The 23,087-nt window shown below is 43.7% G+C and overlaps 1 protein-coding gene across 1 annotated transcript in view; it reads left to right on the forward strand.

Annotated features, from left to right (window-relative positions):
- csmd3b (CUB and Sushi multiple domains 3b) overlaps positions 1 to 23,087 on the forward strand; it is a 2,128,577-nt gene that overhangs the window by 1,962,080 nt on the left and 143,410 nt on the right. Inside the window, exons 48-50 of the mRNA XM_078541225.1 lie at positions 8,186 to 8,332; positions 8,451 to 8,639; positions 16,657 to 16,842. Of these exons, the coding sequence (XP_078397351.1) occupies positions 8,186 to 8,332; positions 8,451 to 8,639; positions 16,657 to 16,842 (522 nt within the window). The remainder of the gene's footprint in view (positions 1 to 8,185; positions 8,333 to 8,450; positions 8,640 to 16,656; positions 16,843 to 23,087) is intronic.

Genomic DNA, 23,087 nt, shown 5'->3' on the forward strand with positions numbered 1-23,087 from the left:
TGGTTTGCCTGTTCCATCCCACCCCCATGGCCACTTCCACAGAGGTAGAATGGCAGGGGAATGGTGACAGGTCTACTTGTCCACAAACCAATTGAGCCAGTTAAAGGTTAAGTTCAACAGTTAGAGGCTAACTCAAATTTTCAGGCCTCCAGGCCTCCCAAAATGTCGGAGAACAGTGTATCTGCCCGGAGGCAGCCTCCCGACAGCAGACTGGGAGGTCCAGCTCTCTGAGCAGGTCCAGAGGACCTCCGCACCTACCTGGTTCAGCTTCAGCTGCAGGCCACACTTAAAATAGGAAAAACTTCTCATGAACAGCAATCTTATCATTGGATACTGTAAGGGAAAGGTCAGGTTAATATCTCAGATTGAGAACTTTCATCTGGTCAGGTAACAAAAGTAAAGAGAGACTCTAAATAAGGCCCATCCAAAAATTGCAGAAGAGAAAAATGCGTAAAAATACTCAAAATATTGGCTTCTTCCAAGGCCGCAGCCACGATGATTATTTCTGTGTGGCTGTAAAATTTACTCCTTAGCACCCATATTTTCAGTACTATGAGTACCTTTGCTGATTCCATCATGGTACTCATGGCCTGTTCCCACCCCATATCCCCATTCCACCTCCATAGCCACTCACCGTGTTACCACTATGGCAGACCTCAGGAGCCATGTGGAGATTTAAAAAGTAACCTTCTAACAATCTAAATCACTCTCACTCACACAACACTTGATACAGCAAAAACTCTCATTCATGAAAGTCAATGGTTTTAAATATTCTGAAATAGTCAATTGTTATAAAAACAAACAAAACTTCTATTCAGTAACCTCAAAGATAGCTAATAATTTAATATCTTCTTAAAACTGCCAATGAAAATATGAGCCCAGTGCTGCCCCCCACCCCCCCCGGCCAAGATAAGTGGTTTTGGAGCTTTTGAAATTCAGCCAAGAATTCCTAATAGGCTCAGCTATAATAACAACCCTTGGGAAATGTCAACACTGAAGTCCATTGATACTGCAGAAATAGATGGGGATTTTTTTTTCTAAACTATACCAGATGACCTGTCAATCAATGCACTCCATTATTACTCTAACAGATGCACCTTCATTTTTTTCATGTTTAAAGGGCTAGGGATTTAAATAACTTTAGAGCATGACATTTAACAGACCTTCCCCACCTTTCAGGAGCTGTTATGCCGCTTTCATAAATTCCTGACTCCCATACAGGTGTGCACACTCTTGGAACAGCGAAAATGGGATCTGCTGGACTATTTTCAAATGGCCCTGCTGAGTTTGGGTTGCCTGCCTGTGTGATTCAGATTCTGCAACCCACCAGCAAAAATAGGATATGCTGTAAATGGGGGCAAGACTTCCACATCTGGGTCCCGCTTGCTATTTTTAAAGGGCTTCCAGAGTCAGCCCAACTCCATGAGAATCTGGCCCATTCACTCTAATCCTCCCAATATTTAATTGGAAGGAATTGCAGCACATCCAGCCTCAAATGTTGGGCAAGCAGTTTGATAAGACAGGTAGTGGAAAGAGGTGATGGACAGTCGAGCCAAGCTTTCATACAATTATCACACTCCTCACTCAGTTACCATAAGAAAAATCAATCTATTGCTACCATGAGTCTTTCTGTGCTATCCCCTAAACTATGAATTAATCATATCATGTCCTCACTTTCTAGGCATTCATTACAGACTTAGCTTTGGCTTTGAAAAATTCACATTTTGGGCCCTTCAAGACAAACCTAAATGATAACTAACTTTGAATGGGCATCCATTGTTTATGTTGTTATTTGAGATATGCACAAGTAAACTGTAGCACACCTCAAGTTTGTGCGCAGGAGGTTAAATTCTAAAATCTCCATGTATATACTTGCTTTTCAAAGGAGAGGTTCACTGTATGGTTTTATATATATATATCAGAGAAAGTTGTTGTAACCCAAGGGAGTCTTCAGCTTCAAATTTCCACTAAGATCTGAGAGATCAGAGAACCTTCCTTTACCATCATTTGTGATGGTTAGATGGACATCCCTTGTCCATTTCCTCTTTTAATCATTTATCTGAAGAATGCTTTGTAACTTGCCTGAATACTAAATTATTTAAAACCAACTTCATTCTTTTAATTTAGGGAGTGGAATAACCTCAAACATAAAAACAATCCCCAGATGGCATTGAGCAAAATTCACTTGCATCAAAAGCATTTGGACTTAGAGTAGCTTTAGGCAGAAAAATAATGTAATTTAAATGCTAATTACAAACCAAAGTGCATGGAGGCAAGGACATTTTGTTTACAGAATACATAACCAAATAGACAGACTTTGTGAATAATTTTGGTCCCATTGAAAGTCTAAGTCGCATTGTGCATTTAAACTGAAGGAACAGTTCATATATAGGATGGTGCTGGTCATACCGCTCCATCGCGAATGATTTTAAATTGCAGTGGCACAGGTCTCACCTTCAACACAGCTCAGAGCACCTCATCAGACCTCTGTGTCCCTCCCCACTTAAGAAAAATAAAATTTTATTTCTCAAATTTAATATCCCAACAGTATTATTTTTGTCTTTTCCTAATCACCAATTTTCATGAAATTCTCAGTTCTGCACCATGGCTGGTGACCTAATGCTTGTCTTCCCTCTCACTTAAAGAAGCACATAGGGAGGAACTTAATGCCCCACACCTGAAGTTTGCTAGCAGAAGGGCACCTATTTGGGTGGGAGGGTGCCATACGAGAACTCTGCTGCCTTCCTGCCTCCGCCTGATTAAGTCTGGGACGGTAAGGTTCGTGGACAGCCTCTCCACCCTGACATTAATTGAGACCCTTAAGTAGGCAATTAATGCCCGCTTAAGGGAATCACCCCATCGCTGCTGGTTTTCAACCAACATCGGGCGGGGGTGTCGCCATGCGGGAAGCCCGAAAAGCAAACCCTTATTGGGATTGCTTGCAGACTCCCAGGTGTGGTCCTTCATTCAAAGGCACTCAATGTCTGGTTGAGGGATCTGCATCGAGAAGGGGGAAGATGATTTGAGGTGGGGGGAGGGGAGGGGGGCGGGGGGAAGCTGCTGCTGAAAGCTACCCCCTGCCCTTGCCTCTGCCTTCCCTGCTCCTCTCCCACAACCCCTATCCTGCTGTCATTTGCATTTTGCCTGGGGTCCCTGAGTGGTCCTGGGCCTCTTGTGGGTCCATTGCCAGCAGATGCCATCACTTCCAGTAGTGCTGCCTGCAATAGGGAGCTGCTGGCCTCTGATTGTCTGGCAGCTCCTGGAGGGGTGGGATTTCTGCCCCGAGGGTCACTAATTCTGGGGAAGGCCTGACAGTGGCCAGCAAAGTGCCTGTTAGGCACTTCCCCACCAGAGCCAACACAGGGCTCTCACCAACTTTCTAGCTGGCAGGCAAGACCCCCATCACCTGGATTAAATTCTAGTATTGTAACAAATTTCACTTTTGGAAGTGAGATGAAATCTTTTTAAGGTGTCTTTCTGCTTGCCTAGCTATAATGATCCAAGTGTACCCAGTTCTATAATTACTAAGCAACTTTCAGTCAGCATAAGATATACATGTAGGTACCATGATGGACAAATGGACCAAATAGCAATATGCAAGCATTAGGGAAGAATGGATGACTATTACGTTTTTAACCAAATAATATCACTCTACTCAGTCTATCAAAGGTTTCTGCTGCGTATCAAGTGAGGGAATGCGGGGAGGGTGGAGGAAGAAGATTAAATCTTTCACATGAAAGAGCTTGGAAAGTTAAGGGAAAGAATATTGATGCTAAACACATTGAATTTTTGTATTTTTGGGAAAATGCCAGTTTGAGTTTAAAGTACTGTCCGTATAATATGCCAAATTCATATTGCTGTCAAGGATTCAGCTTTCACTTCACCTATTTTCTTTATAATGCACCAAAAATATCATGGCAAAGATTTTTTTTTTCTCTTCTCTGTCAACCAATAACATTATAAAGTTATCTGAGAACTTTGCAAATCAAAGCAAGACACCAGATAATGCAATATGGCTATTTTACTCAACAGTAAACTAAAATATCCAATGGGCAATACTTGGTTATCGGGTATTAATTGCATGTTAGTTGGCTCCAACTCCAGAAAGCAACTGGTTTACTACCTACTGCTTCCTCAGTTACAGTACTGATTTCAAATTTGGAACTGCTTGTCTCAAGGGCTAACAAGGAGTTCAAATTTTTGCCTGTCTGGTTCCAAGTTAGGACAGGGTGGAGAGAAAGGCAATCGGAAGCCAACTCTCTTTATAACCAGTTGGAGCAGCAATGAAGATATTGAAGAAGAGAAATTATTTTCAGAAGAACTGAAACTAAGTTTAAAATGCATTGCAATAGCAACATAATCATCTGTTTGAATGCAAGAGATAGGATTAGAAATCTCTGTTAAATTTCTTTCTTTAAGGACATTTTAAAACAGAACAATTTGGAGCAGTCCATAGTGTGTACCACAGATAAGTAGGCCAGAATTTTGACGTCGGCAAGCGGGGGCAGGCCCAACACACCGACGCGCAAAATGACCCACGATGACGCTGGGAATGCGTCCCGATGTCATCGCGCGCCATTTAGATCTTTCATTCAGCAGGCGCACGCTGAACTGTCAAAGGCCTATTAAGGCCACTAGGAAACTAATTTAGATAATTAACAGCGCTTCCCATCCAACCTTAAGTTTGACGGGCAGGTGAAGAGCCCAAGCAGCCTTTGTGTTTTTCAGGAAACCTCATCCTTGGGCGGGATGAAGTTTCCTGAAGGTTTTATAAAATAATTAAATAAATTTTGGTAAATTGACAAACATGTCCCAGCTCATATGGCCCTGTCACATGAGGGGACATGTGTAAATAATTTTTCTCTGTCTTTATTAAGAAATTTCACTATGTACTTAATGTCCCTGAGGCACGGTGCTCTTTCGCGCGCAGGCCCCGACTCTCCCTCCTCCCCCCGTCTCGCACAGGTAACGCTGAGCTACCGGCCATGCATCACACTGGGCGGGCCTTAATTGGCCTGCCCACATAAAATGGCAGCGCGCAGCCGATCATGGGCAGTAATCGGCTCCGCGCCTGCCCCTGCTCAGCCCAACCGACACTGGTCTTAGCAACACAATGCAAGGGCTTCCCCAATGGCCCAACGACTAAGAAGCACATCACACAATGTGATTTATGACATACAGGTCAAGAGGTTTTCGACTTCAATCCCCAGTGCTGTGCTGTTAGAGGTACAGACGTTGCAAGTTTCCTTAGTGCTAAGGAAAACAGAAGAAAAATCAGCCAGACTGCCCCACTTCTGATTATACTATATTGACCTATGTTGGATAGTGAGCTTGTGTGAAATAGATAACAATAATTTGCATTACATTATTTGTAGGATTGCTCTTGAGTTCTCATCTTATGGAGAGAAGTCTTAAGTTTAGGGAAAACAGAGATACATATACAGATCCTTTTTGTGTGTAGGTTGAGGCCCAGGCTTGATTACAAGGGGAGGTAATAATGCTAGTGGGTTTCCAAAATACAGGAGCGTACCTAAGCCTGACAAGAGATTGAACATTCTACCATCTGGCTGCCCCTGGGAAAAAGCTGCCTTTACACCTGTTTTCCCTCTTTGAGAAGGGAACTGAAAAGCACTGTTAACATTTGGAAGATTATCAGAATTACAAGCCACAACCTGTGAAATGACCCCCGACACAACCACCACCCACCCACCCGGTGAGTTCAGTTGTCACCAACTATGATTTGGTGTCCTGACACTCCTACCTTTTCCCTGGTCTGCAACAAGAACTTGTAGGGTGGGAATCCCCTACCCTAAGTGCAACCCCTCTCTTATGTACCTCCCTTGTATTGGGTAGAGCATCCACCTTAAACAAAGACCAATGGAAGCTAGCAGGAAGTGGGGTGTGGTGGCATAGTGGTATTGTCACTAGACTAGTCATCCAGAAACCCAGGGTAATGCTCTGGGGACCTGAGTTTGAATTCCATCATGGCAGATGGTGAAATTTGAATTCAATAAAAAAAACCTGGAATTAAAAATCTAATGATGACCATGAAACCATTGTCAATTGTTGTAAAAACCAATCTGGTTCACTAATGCCCTTTAGGGAAGGAAATTTGCTGTCTTTACCTGGTCTGGCCTATATGTGACTCCAGACCCACAGCAATGTGGTTGACTCTTAAATGCCCTCTGAACAAGGGCAATTAGGAACGGGCAATAAATGCTGGCAGACAGCGATGCCCACATCGCATCAATTAAAAAAAAGGTAAGCCGGGACAAGAAATACCCAAATATACTGACCTAATTTCCAGCCCTTCCACTGCACTCCCACTGGAGTCACAGCGGGAGTGCATTAGTAGAGTTGCAGATATTAGGCCTCAAAATTTTGAGATCCAGATAATGAAATATTACCTGAGTAATTTCCTTGACTGATGAGATCCTGTTATTTTTTTCAGAGCTGGAAAGATATAAGGTGGGTATAATATTTATAGAATATCCTTTCCTGATCCTTGGTTTCAGTGAGTACCAATTCTCCTGTGTGTAAAAATCAGGAAAATGGAGCAAATACCTAGTTTCCTGACACCATGCCCATTTTGCATTTCATTGGAATTGTGACTTTTCCAGGGAAAACAGTTGGGCCTGCAACTACAGTGAATACTGGTCCTATGAAGCCATGATTTTGATCTTCCACCTCATTTTATCGAAGAATCATTAGTTGGACACACTAACACACCTGGAGGATCATGGCGCTGTACCCTGTTCCTAAGTATCTACTGTGAGCAAAATGCATAGGATTTCCAGGGGTAGGCCTGAGAAGACTGCAGTTGTGCCTCATCTCTGGCTAGTTTTGCCAATGCCAAATGACAGGTCTAATGATTGAGTGCCCCTTGATGGTTCAGGATAGGAAATCTCGGCACTCCTGGGCAATGAATAAGAGCTGAAGCAGTTATATAGCTCCGCTTTTATATATTCTGAAAAATGCCTTGACTGTTAATGGTATCTTTGTTAGTTTTTGTTTTGCTGAATTTATATTAACTTTTAATGTTTACATTGCACCGCTAAAACTAAACCAGTACAAAACCAATGCCAACAGCATTTTTAATGAGAAGATGCTTCTGCTGTTGTATGCCACAATATCATTACCATTTTTATGCAATGATATATTTAAAATAAGATATATTTTAATTTGTTCTGCCTTTGTGTCACATCATTGCATTTCTTTCTTCACACTCCAATTAACTTCAAGATCTGTTGCAAGGCAAACCAGAAATTTTTAAAACACTTTACAATAGTAATTTAGGTGTCTTTTCAGATTTGTGGCATTTCAATAACCTGATACTAATGGGGAGAAAATCCTAATTCTTAATTTTTAAAGATAACTAAATGGAACTAGAACATTCTAAAGAATTTTTTTCAAAACTCACATGCTTCGTGAATCAATTAAAAATTGTAAACCTTTCATTTGATTTTAGACATTACCATGGATCCTGAAAAATGTTAAATCTAACTAAATAAAATTGACTAACCCCAAGTGAATGTGCTGCACTGACCTGGAAAGTCAGTTTAACCAGTTACTGATAGTTTCTTGCATTACACACCTCCTCCATTGTTATTAATGTTTGTTAGAAAGGCATTTGAAATGCCAATTTAGGAACTCTGCTTAAATAGCACCTAAAACAGGAGACAGACAGTGGCTTAAAAAAAATTGACTGTGAGGTTTGTAACGATTTTGAATTCAGTAAATTAGGTGTCTTACAGTTAGGAATTACATGTAACTGTGTTTTGTAGCACATCATTTAATTTGTGGCAATATGTAAAATGCAAATTCTTAGTACATTATTATTAATAAAATATTCCAGTGTGAAGGTTATCAAGAGTTCTGACTCATTAAAAAATCCATTGTGTATTTTGAGTGATATTGCAGTTCTTCAATTATTGATAACACAATACTCGCAACAAGCTGTATGATCTACAGTAGATGCTTGAAGTGCAAAGCTATTGATCACAGTACATTATTCAACATTTGATCTGACATCTCACTTTGTAATTTACTTGCATCCTATTTCCATCAGTGGTTAAAACACTGTGTCCCTTTGATTTCAGATTGCAGTGTGAATCTCATTTATTCATCATTAAAATTTATTGTTCACTTTAATTGTTTTGCATGCTAATTGTCTATTTCTACGAAGGTCCAAACAGCCATAGCCCATTGCTGAACTCCTTCAGTGGAGACTATTCGTCACCTTTCAATATCACTAGCAACAGCCACCAACTTTTCCTTCGCTGGTCAGCTGATCACGGTACTAACAAAAAAGGCTTTCGCATCCGATATGTTGGTAGGTTGATCGATTTAATTTCGTAATATTGCCTTTTGTATCCTCTCTAACTCAGAGCTAAAGCAGTCTGAAATGGGATAAAACAAATCTAATGCATGTCCCTCTGGTTTGTTTCCAGCCTATTACTGCAGCACTCCAGAATCTCCTCCCCATGGTCTAATACTCAGGCAAACAGGAGGACAGCTCAACAGTGTTGTTCGCTGGGCATGTGAGCGAGGCTACAGACTTATTGGAAATAACACTGCTATGTGCAGGAAATCACCCTATGGATTTTACACTTGGAATGTACCTGTCCCAGCCTGTCAAGGTAAACATATCCTAATTAACGAGCTTTGCGGATGTTCCTTTAAAATATAGCAGGCACACATGACAAATCTCATTTGCTCTTGACAGCAACCTTTGTTTCTTTCCCTCCCCATCTTTAATTCTTCTCTTCTTTGTTTGGGGAGAAAAGGCCAGCAGTAAAAAGACATGTTTGATTTACGTAACAAATGATCAGATGTTACATTAAAAACATGAAACCAAAAAGCTGAATTGTAGCATTAATTGCAGTCAAATTTTAATTTAAAGCAGGTTCATGCATCTGCTTTTGCTTTAGAACCATTAACATAGTTAACTGAACAGCACCAAGAGAGAACCTAACCATCTCCCCTTGACATTCAATGGTATTCTCATTGCTGAATCCACCACTAGCAACATCCTGGGGCTTGCCATTGGCCAGAAACTGAGCTGGACCAGCCATTTAAATACTGTGGCTATAAGATCAGGTCAGAGGCTGGGAATTCTGCAGAGAGTAACTCATTTTCTGACTCCCTAAAACATGTCCACCATTAACAAGGCACAAGTCAGTAGTGCAATGGAATACTCTCCAATTGCCTGGATGAGTGCAGCTCCAACAATGCTCAAGAAGCTGGACACCATCCAGGACAAAGCACCTTGTTTCATTGGCACTCCATCTACCACCTTAAACATTCACTCCCTCCACCACTGACGCACAATGACAGTAGTGTGTACCATCTACAGGATGCACTGCGGCAACTCACCAGGGCTCCTTCAACAGCAACTTCAACATGACCTTTACCACCTACAAGTACAGCAGATGATTGAGAACACCAGCACCTGTACGTTCCCCTCCAAGCCACTCACCATCCTGACTTGGAAATATATCGCAGTTCCTTCACTGTCACTGGGTCAAAATCCTGGAATCCTTCCCTAACAGCACTGTGGGTGTGCCTACACCACATGGACTGCAGGGGTGCAAGAAGGCAGTTCGCCACCATCTTCTCAAGGGCAATTAGGGATGGGCAACAAATACTAGCCTAACCAGCAACACCCAAATCCTGTGAAAGGATAAATAATTAATAGCATTTAGCATTTACCCATGAATCCTCAACAGTTTAAAGCTCTGGACTTTGGTTAATTACATGGCTAAGTGCCTACTACTCAATCAGCACCTCATGGGTCAGCACTGTCTAAGGACGAGAGGGAAGTTTAATTCCCAGTAAGTTTCCAATGGAAATCCCCACGTGTGAGTTAATTAACTGCTCACCAAGGAAAGGTTGGCAGGCAGGCCAGGAGCCCTGGCGGGCTTCAGAAAAAGCATGAAACCTCATCCATGGGCGGGATGAGGTTTCATGTAGGTTTTTAAAAATTTAATATAAGTTTGAATAAAAGTGACGGGCATGTCCCAACTCATGTGATAGTGTCACATGAGGGGACATGTCAGGGAAATTTTATTTTTGTGCATTGACCAATTTTGAATTTGGCGCCGATCTCCCTGAGGCAGCACTTAGCCTCAGGGAAATGAGTGTGCTTTTTCAAGCACATGCGCGAAAGAGCGCACTCTCGGCTGAGGGAATCCCCCCCTCCCGCCCACACAGGGAGCGCATAGCGCTTCCGTGCGGATGCCACGCTGGGCGGGCCTTAATTGGCCCGCCCACGTAAAATGGCAGCGAGCGCCCGCATGCACCCACTCCTGAACATCTCCTCCAACGGGGGGAAAAGTTCTTCCTTAGGACTGGAATCAGGTATCTCTGAGTAGGGAATAGGGTGGAGTCTGGGGCAAGAAGCCTAAACCTTTCTTATGGGACCCTTTCTGAGTTGAATGTGCAGTTGGGCTTTGGTAATGTAATCAGACCCCAAACTGAATCTTTAAAGAAGGACCCCATTGTAAGCCACTTGGTAGATTTTAACTGCTTATCCACCCAGTTTCCATTGGGCTGCTAGGGCCACAATCCACCCTTTGCCTGATTCAGCTTTGATCATGTTCCAAACTGGGTGTAGGAAAGGGATCTGCAATAGATGAGAAATAGATGTTTTCAAAGGGAGGGCAAACATGACATACCAATGCTTCTTGCTCAAGTTCTGCCTCCTGTTATGTAACCTTTGAGTCGCATTGGACACCTATGAAGAGGCCCATGTTCCAGACCTAATCTGCCTTCATCACTGTGAAAAACAAAGTCATGAAAAATTGTAAATAAGCAACTGAAAGCCATTTGGCATGAATATAGAAATGCAACCAGTGGAAAAATATGTGCAGACTGATTTGCTTAATCATTTTGTTACTTCTTCTATGATGCATTGCATTTTGCAGTTAATCAAGTGAAGAATACTATTCCAAATGCTCTGTGATTGCATGGTCTGTAGCCCACTAAAGAAACCTCATATAACTGACCCAAAGCCTCCTATGCTTCTGCATTGTTATAAGTAGATACCAACTCTGATGACCATTGTACCAAAACGCTCAAATCCAGCAAATAAAGAGAGGGGGCATTATATTGGAACACACACTGGAGGAAAGTTTGACCTAAAGATAAAAATCATCATTTTCATTAATGAAGCATACTTTCCAGGAGAGAAAGAGAGAGAGGTGCTGAACTAGAAGCAAGTGCTGTCGAGAATTATTGAACTACCAGACAAGATCATAAGTAGTAAAAATGTCAACTAGCTGCCTGGATTCATTTATAAAAACTATGTGCTTTGCACAAATTGATAGTGTCTTATGTAGATGCTTTACAACTACAAACTATTGAGTTGTGCAGTGACATCATATGGTGGCCGCAGAGTGTTATGGAGATATACAGAGCAATAGGGCAATGGTGAGCATTTAACCTAGAGCATTCAGACAAATTGTTTGGCTTGGATCTTCCGAGCAGTGGCAATGATTGTCGGGCTGCTGCTGTGCTCGTAATTTCCCCTGACTCAATGCTACTCCGCATTTCTATCGGGGCATTCGGAAGCCAGACATTTAAAGAAATGCGCAGCGTGGCATCCATCGGGGAACTCCATCAAAGCGGACTTGAGTCGAGGGAAGGTAGGACCCCCCACCCCCCCACCCCTGTTTTTTTACGGCACTAGCTACTGTGAGGTAAGGTTAATTGCCCACTTTGAATGTTAGTGAATGGACGAGTGAATGGGTGAGTGGATGAATGGGTGAGTGAATGAATGGGTAGGTGGGTGAGGTGGGTATGTGGGCAGGTGGGAAGGGAGTAGGGTGGTAGGTGAGAGAGTGGGTAGTCTGATTGGGGACGTAGCCGGGTCGGGTGGGGAGGGTAGTCGGGTGGTCAGAGGACGGTAGTCGGCTCATCAGGGCTGGTTAGGTAGAGGGAGATAATCGGGGGCAGGGTGGTCAGGGGGTAGTCAGGGGACCAGAGGGGGTGATTGGGTGGGGTGGGGGGTGGGGGTGGGGGTCAGTTGCGTAGTTCCCCAGGAAATGTTAGGAACATAGGAAATAAGAGCAGGAGTGGGCAGTTGACCCCTTGAGCTTGCTCCATCATTCAGCTAAATCATGACTAATCTTCTACCTCAACAACCAATCGCCATATCTGTTGATATCTTTAATATATAGAAATCTATCGATCTCTATCTTAAATGTACTCAATGACTGACCACAACAGCCCTCTGGGCTAGAGAATTTCAAAAATTGTCCAAGAAGAAACTCCTCCCCAGCTCAATCCTAATTGGCCTACTTCTTATTCTGAAACTGTGTCCCATGGTTCTGGACCCCCCCATCCAGCCAAGGAAACATCCTTCCTGCATCTACCCTGTCAAGCCCTGTAAGAATTTTGTATGCTTCAATGAGATCATCTCTCATTCTTCTAAAATCTAGGGAATACAGGCCCAGTCTCCTCAATCTCTCCTCATAGGACAATCTCGCCATCCCAGCGATCAGTCTGGTGAACCTTTGTTGCACTTCCTCTTTGGCAAGTATATTCTTCCTTAGCTAAGGAGACCAAAACTACACACAATACTCCAGGTGCGGTCTCACCAAGGCTCTATACAATTGCAGCAATACTTCTTTACTCCTGTACTCAAATCCTCTTGCAATGAAGGCCAACATAGCAATTGCTTCCCTAACTGCTTGCTGCACCTGCATATTTGCTTTCAGTGACCTGTGAGCAAGAACACCCAGGTCCCTTTGGATATCAACACTTCCCAATCTCTTATCACTCAAAAGATACTATATATTTCTCCTTTTTCCACCAAAATGGATAACTTCAGATTTTTCCACATTAAATTCCATCTGCCATGTCCTTGTCTGCTCACTTAACCTGTCTAAATGTCCCTTGAAGCCTCTTTGCATTCTCCTCACAGCTCACTTTCCCACCTAGTTTTGTGTCATCAGCAAACTTGGAAATATTACATTTGGTCCCCACATCTGAATCATTGATATACATTGTGAAAATCTGGAGCCCAAGCACTGATCCTTGCAGCAGCCTACTAGTCACAGCCTGCCAACCTGAAAATGACCCATTTATTCCTACTCTCTGTTTTGTGTCCATTAACCAATTCTCAATCCATGCAAGTGTATTTTTAAAAATTCTTTTATGGGATGTGGGCATCGCTGGCTAAGCCAGCATTTATTGCCCATCCCTAATTGCCCTTGAGAAGGTGGCGGTGAGCTGCCTTCTTGAACCACTGCAGTCCCTGTGGTGTAGGTACACCCACAGTGCTGTTAGGGAGAGAGTTCCAGGATGTTGACCCAGCGACAGTGAAGGAACTGTGGTATATTTCCAAGTCAGTGTGGTGAATGGCTTGGAAGGGAACAGGTGGTGGTGTTCCCATGTATCTGCTGCCATTGTCCTCCTAGATGGTAGTGGTCATGGATTTGGAATGTGCTGCCTTAGGAGCCTTGGTGAGTTTCTGCAGTGCATCTTGTAGATGGTACACACTGCTGCCACCATGCGTCGGTGGAGGAGGGAGTGAATGTTTGTGGAAGGGGTGCCAATCAGGCAGGCTGCTTTGTCCTGGATGGTATCAACTTATTGAGTGTTGTTGGAGCGGCGGTCATCCAGGCAAGTGGAGAGTATTCCATTACACTCCTGACTTGTACCTTGTAGATGGTGGACAGGCTTTGGGGAGTCAGGAGGTGAATTACTCACCGCAGGATCCCTAGCCTCTGATCTGCTCTTGTAGCCACTGTATTTATATGGCTAGTCCAGTTCAGTTTCTGATCAATGGTAACCCCCAGGATGTTGATAGTGGGGGATTCAGCTCTGGTAATGTCATTGAATGTCAAGGGACGATGGCTAGGTTCTTTCTTGTTGGACGTGGTCATTGCCTGGCACTTTTGTGGCGCGAATGTTACTTGCCACTTGTCAGCCCAAGCCTGGGTGTTGTCCAGGTCTTGCTGCATTAGGACATGGACTGCTTCAGTATCTGAGGAGCCGTGAATGGTGCTAAACATCGTGCAATCATAGCGAACATCCCCACTTCCGACCTTATGATGAAAGGAAGGTCATATTGCTCCCAATCTCATGTGCTGTAATTTTGCTTACTAATCTTTTGTGTAGGACCTTGTCGAAAGCCTTCCGAAAATCCAAATACACCACATCCACTTTTCTATTCTTACTAGGGCCTCGAGGAGTTGGGCCATTGAAAGTTTAAGCTTCCTGGACAACCCCCATGTATGCCCTTGTGTCAGGACTTTCACTGCATCCCGATGTGCATCTTTGGTCATACATCCATTCTCCGACAATCCAGAGACCAGAATATTTGGCCCATCCCTTTTCTCTGATAGAGAGAGGGAATTGTGGATAGATAAACTACCTTGCAATGCACTTGTGTTCACCAAGCTATAAATTGAAAAAAGCCTGATTCAGCTCCAATTCACCGCTATTTAGATCACAGAATCATAGAATGGTTACACCACAGAAGGATCCCATTCAGCCTCTCATGTCCATGCCAGCTGTCTGCAAGAGCAATCCACATAGTCCCACTCTCCCACCTGCAAATGTTTTCTCAGCAAAAATTCAGGCCTTTGTCGCTAAGCTGTAAATAATTCATTATATACTTTTTTTCTTTATAAAACTATGTCCTCTTAATATATGTTTGTTGTAGTTCACCTCAACACACTACCAGGAGACTCAGGTACAGGTTTAAATCATTTATTATTCAAGCGTACGCAGGGAGAGAGAGACAGCCTTGACAGTCCAAGACCATACTCTGAGAAGTTACAAGTGTTCACTACTTATATACACCTTTGGTCACGTATACATGTTCCAATCTTGTCAACTTACAATCACATGCTTTTCTGTCCTCAGTTACTTGTTTCCCATGTGTACATACATCGAGCATTGTTCTCATCAATGCAGAGCTGCCATATCTTGCTGATTGTACATTCTGGGCCACATTGATTTCAACACCCAGTCCCTGGCCTTGTTCTCTGTCCAACTAGCTTATTTGTCATAGAGTCATAGAATCATACAGTCATAGAGTCATAGAGGTCTACAGCACAGAAAAAAGCCCTTTGGCCCATCAAGTCTGGGCCGGTCAAACAAGTACCTAACTATTCTAATCTCATTTTCCAGCATTAGGCCCATAGCCTTGTTTGCCATGGCATTGCAAGTGAACATCCAAATATTTCTTAAATGTTATGAGAGAATCTGCCTCTACCACCCTTTCAGGCAGTGAGTTCCAGATTCCCACCACCCTCTGGGTGAAAAAATTCTTCCTCATGTACCCTTAAACCTCCTGTCCCTTACCTTAAATCTATGCCCCTTAGCTATTGATCCCTCCACCAAGGGGAAAAGTTCCTTCCTGTCTACCCTATCTATGCCCCTCATAATTTTATACGCCTCAATCATGTCTCCCATCAATCTCCTCTGCTCCAGGGAAAATAACTCCACTCTATCCAATCTCTCCTCATAACTAAAGCTCTCCAGCCCAGGCAACATCCTGGTAAATCTCCTCTGCACTCTCTCTCGTGCAAGCACATCCTTCCTATAATGTGGATTCCAGAACTGCACGCAATACTCTAGCTGTGGCCTAACCAGTATTTTACACAGTTCCAACATAACCTCCCTGCTCTTATATTCTATGCCTCGGCTAATAAAAGCAAGTATCCCATATGCCTTCTTAACCAACTTATCTACCTGTCCCGCTACCTAAGGGACTGGTGGACATGCACACTAAGGTCCCTCTGATCCTCGGTACTTCCCAGGGTCCTACCATTTATCATGTATTCCCGTGCCTTGTTTGTCCTGCCCAAGTGCATCACTTCACACTTATCCAGATTAAATTCCATTTGCCACTGATCATCCCATTTGATCAGCCCATCTATATCTTCCTGTAATCTATGGCGATCCTCCTCACTATTTACCACCCGCCAATTTTTGTGTCATCTGTGAACTTACTGATCAACCCTCCTACATTGAAGCCTAAATCGTTTATCTATACCACAAACAGCAATGGACCCAACACTGATCCCTGTGGAACCCCACTGGACACAGGCATCCAGTCACAAAAACACCCCTTGACCATCACCCTCTGCTTTCTGCCACTCAGCCAATTCTGGATCCAATTTGCCAAATTGCCTTGGATCCCACAGGCTCTTACCTTCTTTATCAATCTCCCATGCAGGATCTTATCAAAAGCCTTGCTGAAGTCCAAGTAGACTACGTCAAATGCATTGCCCTCATCTACACACCTGGTCACCTCTTCGAAAAATTCAATAAAATTGGTCAGAAATGAACTCCCCTTAACAAAATTATGCTGACTGTCCTTGATTACTCCCTGCTTCTCCAAGTGTAGATTAATTCTGTCCCTCAGAATTGCTTCCAATAGCCTCCCCACCACTGAGGTTAGACTCTGGCCTGTAGTTCTCTGGTTTATCTCTTCTTCCCATTCCTTATCCTGCCTAAAGCGCATCTGCTACTCTCCAGTTCTGCTTTTTCAGCTTATGTCCTACTTTTACTAAAGAACACTTTATAGCTTTGAGTTTGACCTTTTCACGTTGAACAATGGTCATGTGGATAAGTTCCATTAACTGACTCATAAAAGATCTTGATATTGAATATCATCATGAAATGTTTCATTTGTTCCAGCAATATCTTGTGGTGTGCCGAAAGCATCAGTGAATGGAGGAGTGTTTGCAACTGATTACTCAGTAAACACGCGTGTTAGCTACTTTTGCAACGATGGCTATCGACTTTCATCAAAGGAGCAATCCACTGCCATGTGCCAACAGGAAGGTGTGTGGAGCAATCAGAATCGTCCACCACGTTGTTTGGGTAAGGAACCTAAGAAACCTATCTGGCAACTTCTCCCCATGTGTGATGTGTATAATTTAAAAGATAAGCTGCATTTGGATAGAAATAAAAGCTTACAAATATGTTGTAACTAAAATTCATTGTATATGCTGAAAATTATCTCATGATGTTTTAAAGTTATACAACTCAACTTTTCACCCTGGAATTTGGCTGTTTGGACATCAGTGTGTGAATATGAGTGTGTTCACATGAAATTTCTTCATCCACTTTCAACAAATGTTTGCAGAAATTCCATACAACCACACTAAGTATTCTTATACAAATATCCAAATGGCCTAATTTCAGTGTCTTTCTAGTCTAATTCTATGTTGGCTCATATATGTGTTAGTGCAAACTTCTTAAGTGACCTAGGTACTGAGGCGTAATAATGTGTATCAGTTAGGTATCCCAAGGTGGCCAATAGCACTGTCACAAAGGTAGTGAAATTGTAAGCTGCATGTAACTCACTACCCTGAGCACCTCAGAAATCAGCTATTTGCAGTTACAGTTGGCTTTGATGATATTCTCATCTCCTGTCGGATGAGCAACACAAGTATTTTCACGTAAGTGCTTTAAGAAGTCTCATGTAATAGAATTATTTGTGAAATTGAAGCCTTTGAGATTAAAGGGAGAGTGGCTGAATAGATACAAAATTGGTTAATGACAAAAAACTGCAAGTTGTGGTGAGCAGTTGTTTTTAGAACTGGAACGAAGCGTGCAGTGGAGTCCCACATGGGTCAATGTTGAGACCATTGTTCTTGTTGATATACAGATGAGCACTTGAGCTTTGGTGTACAAGACATAATTTCAAAGTTTGAAAATGACATGAAGCTTGGAAATGCAGTAATCAGCAAGGAAGGTAGAAACAAACATAGAGGAACTGGTAAAATTGACAGACACATGGGGTCAAATTTTCACTCCCAAGTCAGGAGCACAGAGTCAGGAAAATTCCGGACTCTGCAAACCCGATTCAGGAGGAAGTGCCCCAGATGTTCTATTTTGTTTCGCGAGGACTGGTCTTAATAAGAGTCGGACCTGCCATCCTCAGAAACAGTATGGAGGAACCCAGGGGGGCTGCCGAGCACGGAGGCAGGCTGTCTGAAAGGCCCGCCTCAGCACTCTGGGATTTGAGGAAAAGAATAAAACAAAAAGCAGCCCTCAGCTCTCACCCCTCTCACACCCCCTTGCACCATCCATCCCAACACATGCCACCTCATGCCCAGCATCCGCCCCATGGCCCCTCATAGCCTCATGCCAACCAATGCCTGCTACCTTCCCTCATGGGTCTTCATACCCACATGCCAGCCCATGCCCCTCTACCCATCCTCCATGGCCCTTCATAGCCTCTAAGCCAACCTATTCCCTTCTATCCACCCCCATGGCCCTTCATTTTCCCTGCGCCAACCTATGGCCTCTACCCACCCATTGGCCCATCGTATCCCCTATGCAACCCAAGTCCCCCACACAGCCCCCCCACTACCCTTTTCCCTTACACCACCTATGCCAATTTGGCCAGTATCCACCACGGACAGACCTCAGGAGCCATGACGAGATGAAATAAAATAAAATTCTAAGTGTCCAATACAGTCTTTATTTAAAAAAAGCCCTCATTCATAAAAAACCCATTGAATACATAAAAATTCATTCAACTACTTAATTCCTTATAAAAGCAGACATTTCATTCAAGTACTTGATCCTTTGTATAAAAAAACAAGCATTTATAGCCCCACATTAAAGACTATAACCACTTGGAGCTATAAAGCAAACTGTGAACTGACAGGCACCCCTTTGTGATAATATAGGTTGTGGAATCAGTCATATAGCACAAATCCTATAATGATAGTCCTCAGTTTATCCATTTTTTAACGCACATTCGTGTCTACTCCGACCTCTCCCAAAGGTTACCTTACCTTTCCCAAAGGGACGCCTGGACCTATCCTGAAGGGCACCTTACTTTTCCTAAAGGCGTAACTGGACCTATCTTTTCAAATAACTCCAGCAACTTTAGACCATTTCCTCAAAGGTTTAAAGCCCTTGAGTCATGTTTTGGCAATTCCATTAACTGGCCAATTAACGGTCAGCCAGCGTGAAACGCATGCTGAAAAGCTCAGTGCTGCCGGAGTGTAGGTGGGAAAGGGGCAGGTGATGACATCACCATGGATGCGGGTGAGCGCTGCGAGGGAGCACTCTGAAGGCAGACAGCTGCCTCAGGGTGCTGCAGACATTCAAATGATGAAATAAAAGTTTAAAAAGCTGCAAAAAAAAGTCCATGCATCACAATCAAGCACCTGAAATTATATGTCATAAAAATGCTGTCCACAGATATTTATTTTTATTTTATTTCATAATGGAGATATCATCCTGCCCTTAGATGAGGTTTGATAAAAAATGCAAATTCCACCTGGCCGATTCGTCCATCCACCAACCGTAAAGGTGGACTGGCCATGAAAAGTCAGAGACAATTGTGCCACTAATTGGCTTAATTGCCCTCTTAATTGTCGGCAGGCGTGCTTCCGACTTTTCTGCATGCCTGTCGAGCAAAATATCGCGCGATGACATCGGGACGGTCGCCCACCGTCATCTCGAGCGATTTTATGCCCAATCAGGTCAGGCACATGCCCGCCTGCTGGTTGTAAAACTCTGCCCTATAAAGTCTGTTTCTGTTAATTATTTAATGGTGTTTATACTTTGGGGACATAACTGGTGGGAGGTTACATCTTTTATGTTTTTATCCTGGCATCTGTAGATAATGTTAATAACACATGGTCCTTCATCGTCAGTGTTCAATGTTTATCTTAATTTCATTTTGACTCAGTTGCTAGGGCTCTCGCCTTTGAGTCTGGAGCTTGTGGATTCAACAGACTTGAGAACATAATTCAGGTTGATGCTCCAGTGCATTATGAGCAAGTACATTACCATCAGAAACTTTAGATGAGTTGTTAAACTGAGGCTCCAGCTGTCCTCTCAGGTGGACATAAAGTATTCATGGGGTTATTCAAAGAGGAGCAGTGGTGTTGACCTGGGGTCCTGACCAATAGTTATCCCTCAACCAGCATCATTAAAACATATTCTCTGGTCCTTTATCACATTACTTTTTTTACAGAACTTTGCATTTAAATTTTTTGTTGTATTTCCCTACATTAGCAACAGTCACTTCAGAAGTACATAATTGACTGTAATTTATTTGGGCCATTGCTTGTATCGTGCTTGGGTCCTGCCTGGCTGGAAATGTAATGATCCCATTTAGCAGAGAGCTATTTGCAAGCCTGGATACATACACATACCAGGCAGAAATTTATGGGCAGGATCAAACCCTACTGTGGCCATGTTTGGGAGCTCCAACTGGATTAAATCCCAATCAGGCATTAGTCTGTTTGCTGATGAGGCCTTTTGTGGGCTATTGGCAGTGAAGGTCCTGCTTCCAAGAGTTGCTGGCTAATCAAACTTACTTGATTTCAATTGAAATGTTCAGAGGCAGAGTTGATCTCCTCTCCATGTTTTAATCATTTAAATTCCAAAGCATTGTCACTTTGCTTTGGCCCAGATTGACATCGAGCCCTGAATAAAGCTTTACACTGATACCTTCATACAGAAGCTGAACTTGCATTGTAAATATCCCTTAGAAACATTCTAAGTATTATAGAATATTGTTCCTTCTAAAATTGTCTTGAAATAGAAGACCTTCATGGATAGTTTTGGTTAGTTATGCTATTACGTTATACCTCGCATGGAGGGATAGTCAAAATTACCAGGTATGGATACTGAAAATTATATACTAGTCCATAGTAGTAAGTCATAATTTGCAGTAGAAATAATGGTGAGGCAAAGAAATGTATGAAATAGTGTGAAGTAACAGTACTTATATGACAGCTGTTCATTAAACTCACCAGAAAAAAAATGTGGCTTGTTAATTTTTAAAAATATATTCATTCACGGGATGTCGGTCTCGCTGGCTGGGCCAGCATTTATTGCCCATCCCTAGGTGCCCTTGAGGAGGTGTGATGAGCTGCCTTCTTGAACTGCTGCAGTTCATGTTATGTAGGTACACCCACAGTGCTATCGCCGCCACGTCGGGAACGTCATTCAAGTATAAGTACATTTTTAATAGGGTGATAGGTCAAATAACCTCTCTGGCACTGAAAGTTAACTTTAATAAGTATGATGGCTGGAGTTTCACAGCCCCTTTGGCATCGGGTGTCATGGCGGGCAGAGGCAGGGGGCAATATGACAAGAAGATCAAAAATCAGTTTTACACCGTCGTAACACCAGTTTGTGATCGTCCGCTCCAACCATCAATGGCGGGTCGTGTTTCCCATTGCCGCTCGTCTGGAACGTCATTTTAATACATTTGCATCTAATTAAAAGCCCTGCTCACCGGAATCATCCGCATGTCAAATTTATCGCCCACATTGGCGTGACTTCAGAACGGCGTGCTTCACAACTGCCTTTAAAAAGCATGCACCTGGTGACCTGAACTTCGAGAGGAACTCAGAGGTGAGCGTGCACAACCTTATGCAATGCTCGCAAGCATCACCCATAGGACATCACGGAAGAGGTGCTGCATATTCATGGAGTGCACAGGCAAGTCCCTTTTTCCTGGCTGGTTTTCAATGCAGTTCCGGGACAAGGGCTCCAGGGCAGGTCAGACCGGGGGTGGAGGGGGTGGGGGCAAGGCAGGACAGACAGACTGAATGAAATGTGCACATACATGCCAGGGGCGGTGGGGGAAGCAGCGACACACTTGGAAATGCTTGTCAAAAGTGTGCATTCTTCCGCAGCTGAGACCGTTCAGCAGCAGCTCCATTGACATGTTTGGAGTCGGGCCTCTGAAGCTTTTCTGCCCGCTCAAACAATGCAAAAGCAGGAAAGTGCCACCAAATGCTCCAGAACCTTTCACCCCTTGGATGCAGACTGCAAATTAATGTGTATGTTAGGTGGCAGCAGAGCAATTGGCCGACTGGGCACATTGTACAATCTCCTTGAGAAAGGTGACTCTGGTGCAGTAACTGGTGGAGATGCTCACAGCCCCTTGCAATGTCTTTATTAAGGTTTGGATCAGTATCTATTATCATTCAAGCTAACAGTGCAGCCTTGCGGTGTGGGTTAGGAGAATGCCTGTGCCTGAGCTGAGAATACAGCATGTAATCCAGTGGATGAAGCTGCCACCAGTTGGCCAAGTGGAGTGGGGCAGAGGTGGGTGGAGTTTCGGACAGCCAGTGAGCGCACTTCACACTGGCCACCCCAAGTGGTGGCCAGCACTCTCCTTAATGTGTGATGGGGCTTTCAGATTTAAGCAAGGGAGGTTCTTAATACAAGCATGCTAACCCATGCGTATCTCTCTTTGATCCTGCAGGAGGAGAACATTAGGATCTTGAAGCCTGGTGATTTAGAGGCATGCCTCATGGCTTACAGAGACTAGTGAAGAAGGAGAGAGCAGCAGAGGCTCCTGGCTCGGCAAAGGGAGGAACACCTCCCTCAAGATGAAGGGGAGGCAGTGTCTGCTGAACACGCAGCTCAAGATCCACAGTGAGCCACTGCTTGTAGGCACCTTGCTAGACCAAGGGTCTGTACACGGCGCCTGTCATTCCTGCAGTGTCGCCAAAAAGTGCGTGTCTCAGGAACTGGTTGGTCACATGTGCCACCTGCTGCAGGATTTGGTGCCATGGGGACATGGAGGGCATCCTCTGCCAGTGGCTGTGAAAGTGACCGCAGCGCTCAATTTTTAAGCCAGTGGCTCCTTCCAGGACTCCACAGGAGACCTGTGTGGGATCTTGCAAGCCTCTACGCACAAGTGTATCCAGGAGGTCATGGATGCCATCTTCGCGAAGGCACAGAATTTTGTGAATTTTGCTTGGGATCAGGAAAACCAGGAAGCAAGAGTGCTGGAATTTGTGCAGATCGCAGGTTTTTCACAGGTGCAGGTACTGCACTCACATGATGCTTAGACCTTCAGGGCAACAAGCAGTCAACTACATCAACCACAAAGGCTTCCACTCGCTGAATCTTCAGCTGGTGAGTAACCACCACAAACACATCTTACAGGTCTGCACACAATTCCGAGGGAGCATCCATGACTTGTATCCTTAGCAGGCCTCAGATCCCTGACACCTTTCAGAGTCCAGAAAGGCTGCAGGGATGGCTCTTCGGGGACAAGGGCTACCCGCATAGAACGTGGCTGATGATGCCTATGTGGCAGCCTCAGACTGCAACAAAGCAATGGTACAATG

This window comes from Cetorhinus maximus, chromosome 4 (genome assembly GCF_964194155.1).
Source record: "Cetorhinus maximus chromosome 4, sCetMax3.hap1.1, whole genome shotgun sequence".
In the NCBI taxonomy this organism is placed as follows: Eukaryota; Metazoa; Chordata; class Chondrichthyes; order Lamniformes; family Cetorhinidae; genus Cetorhinus; species Cetorhinus maximus.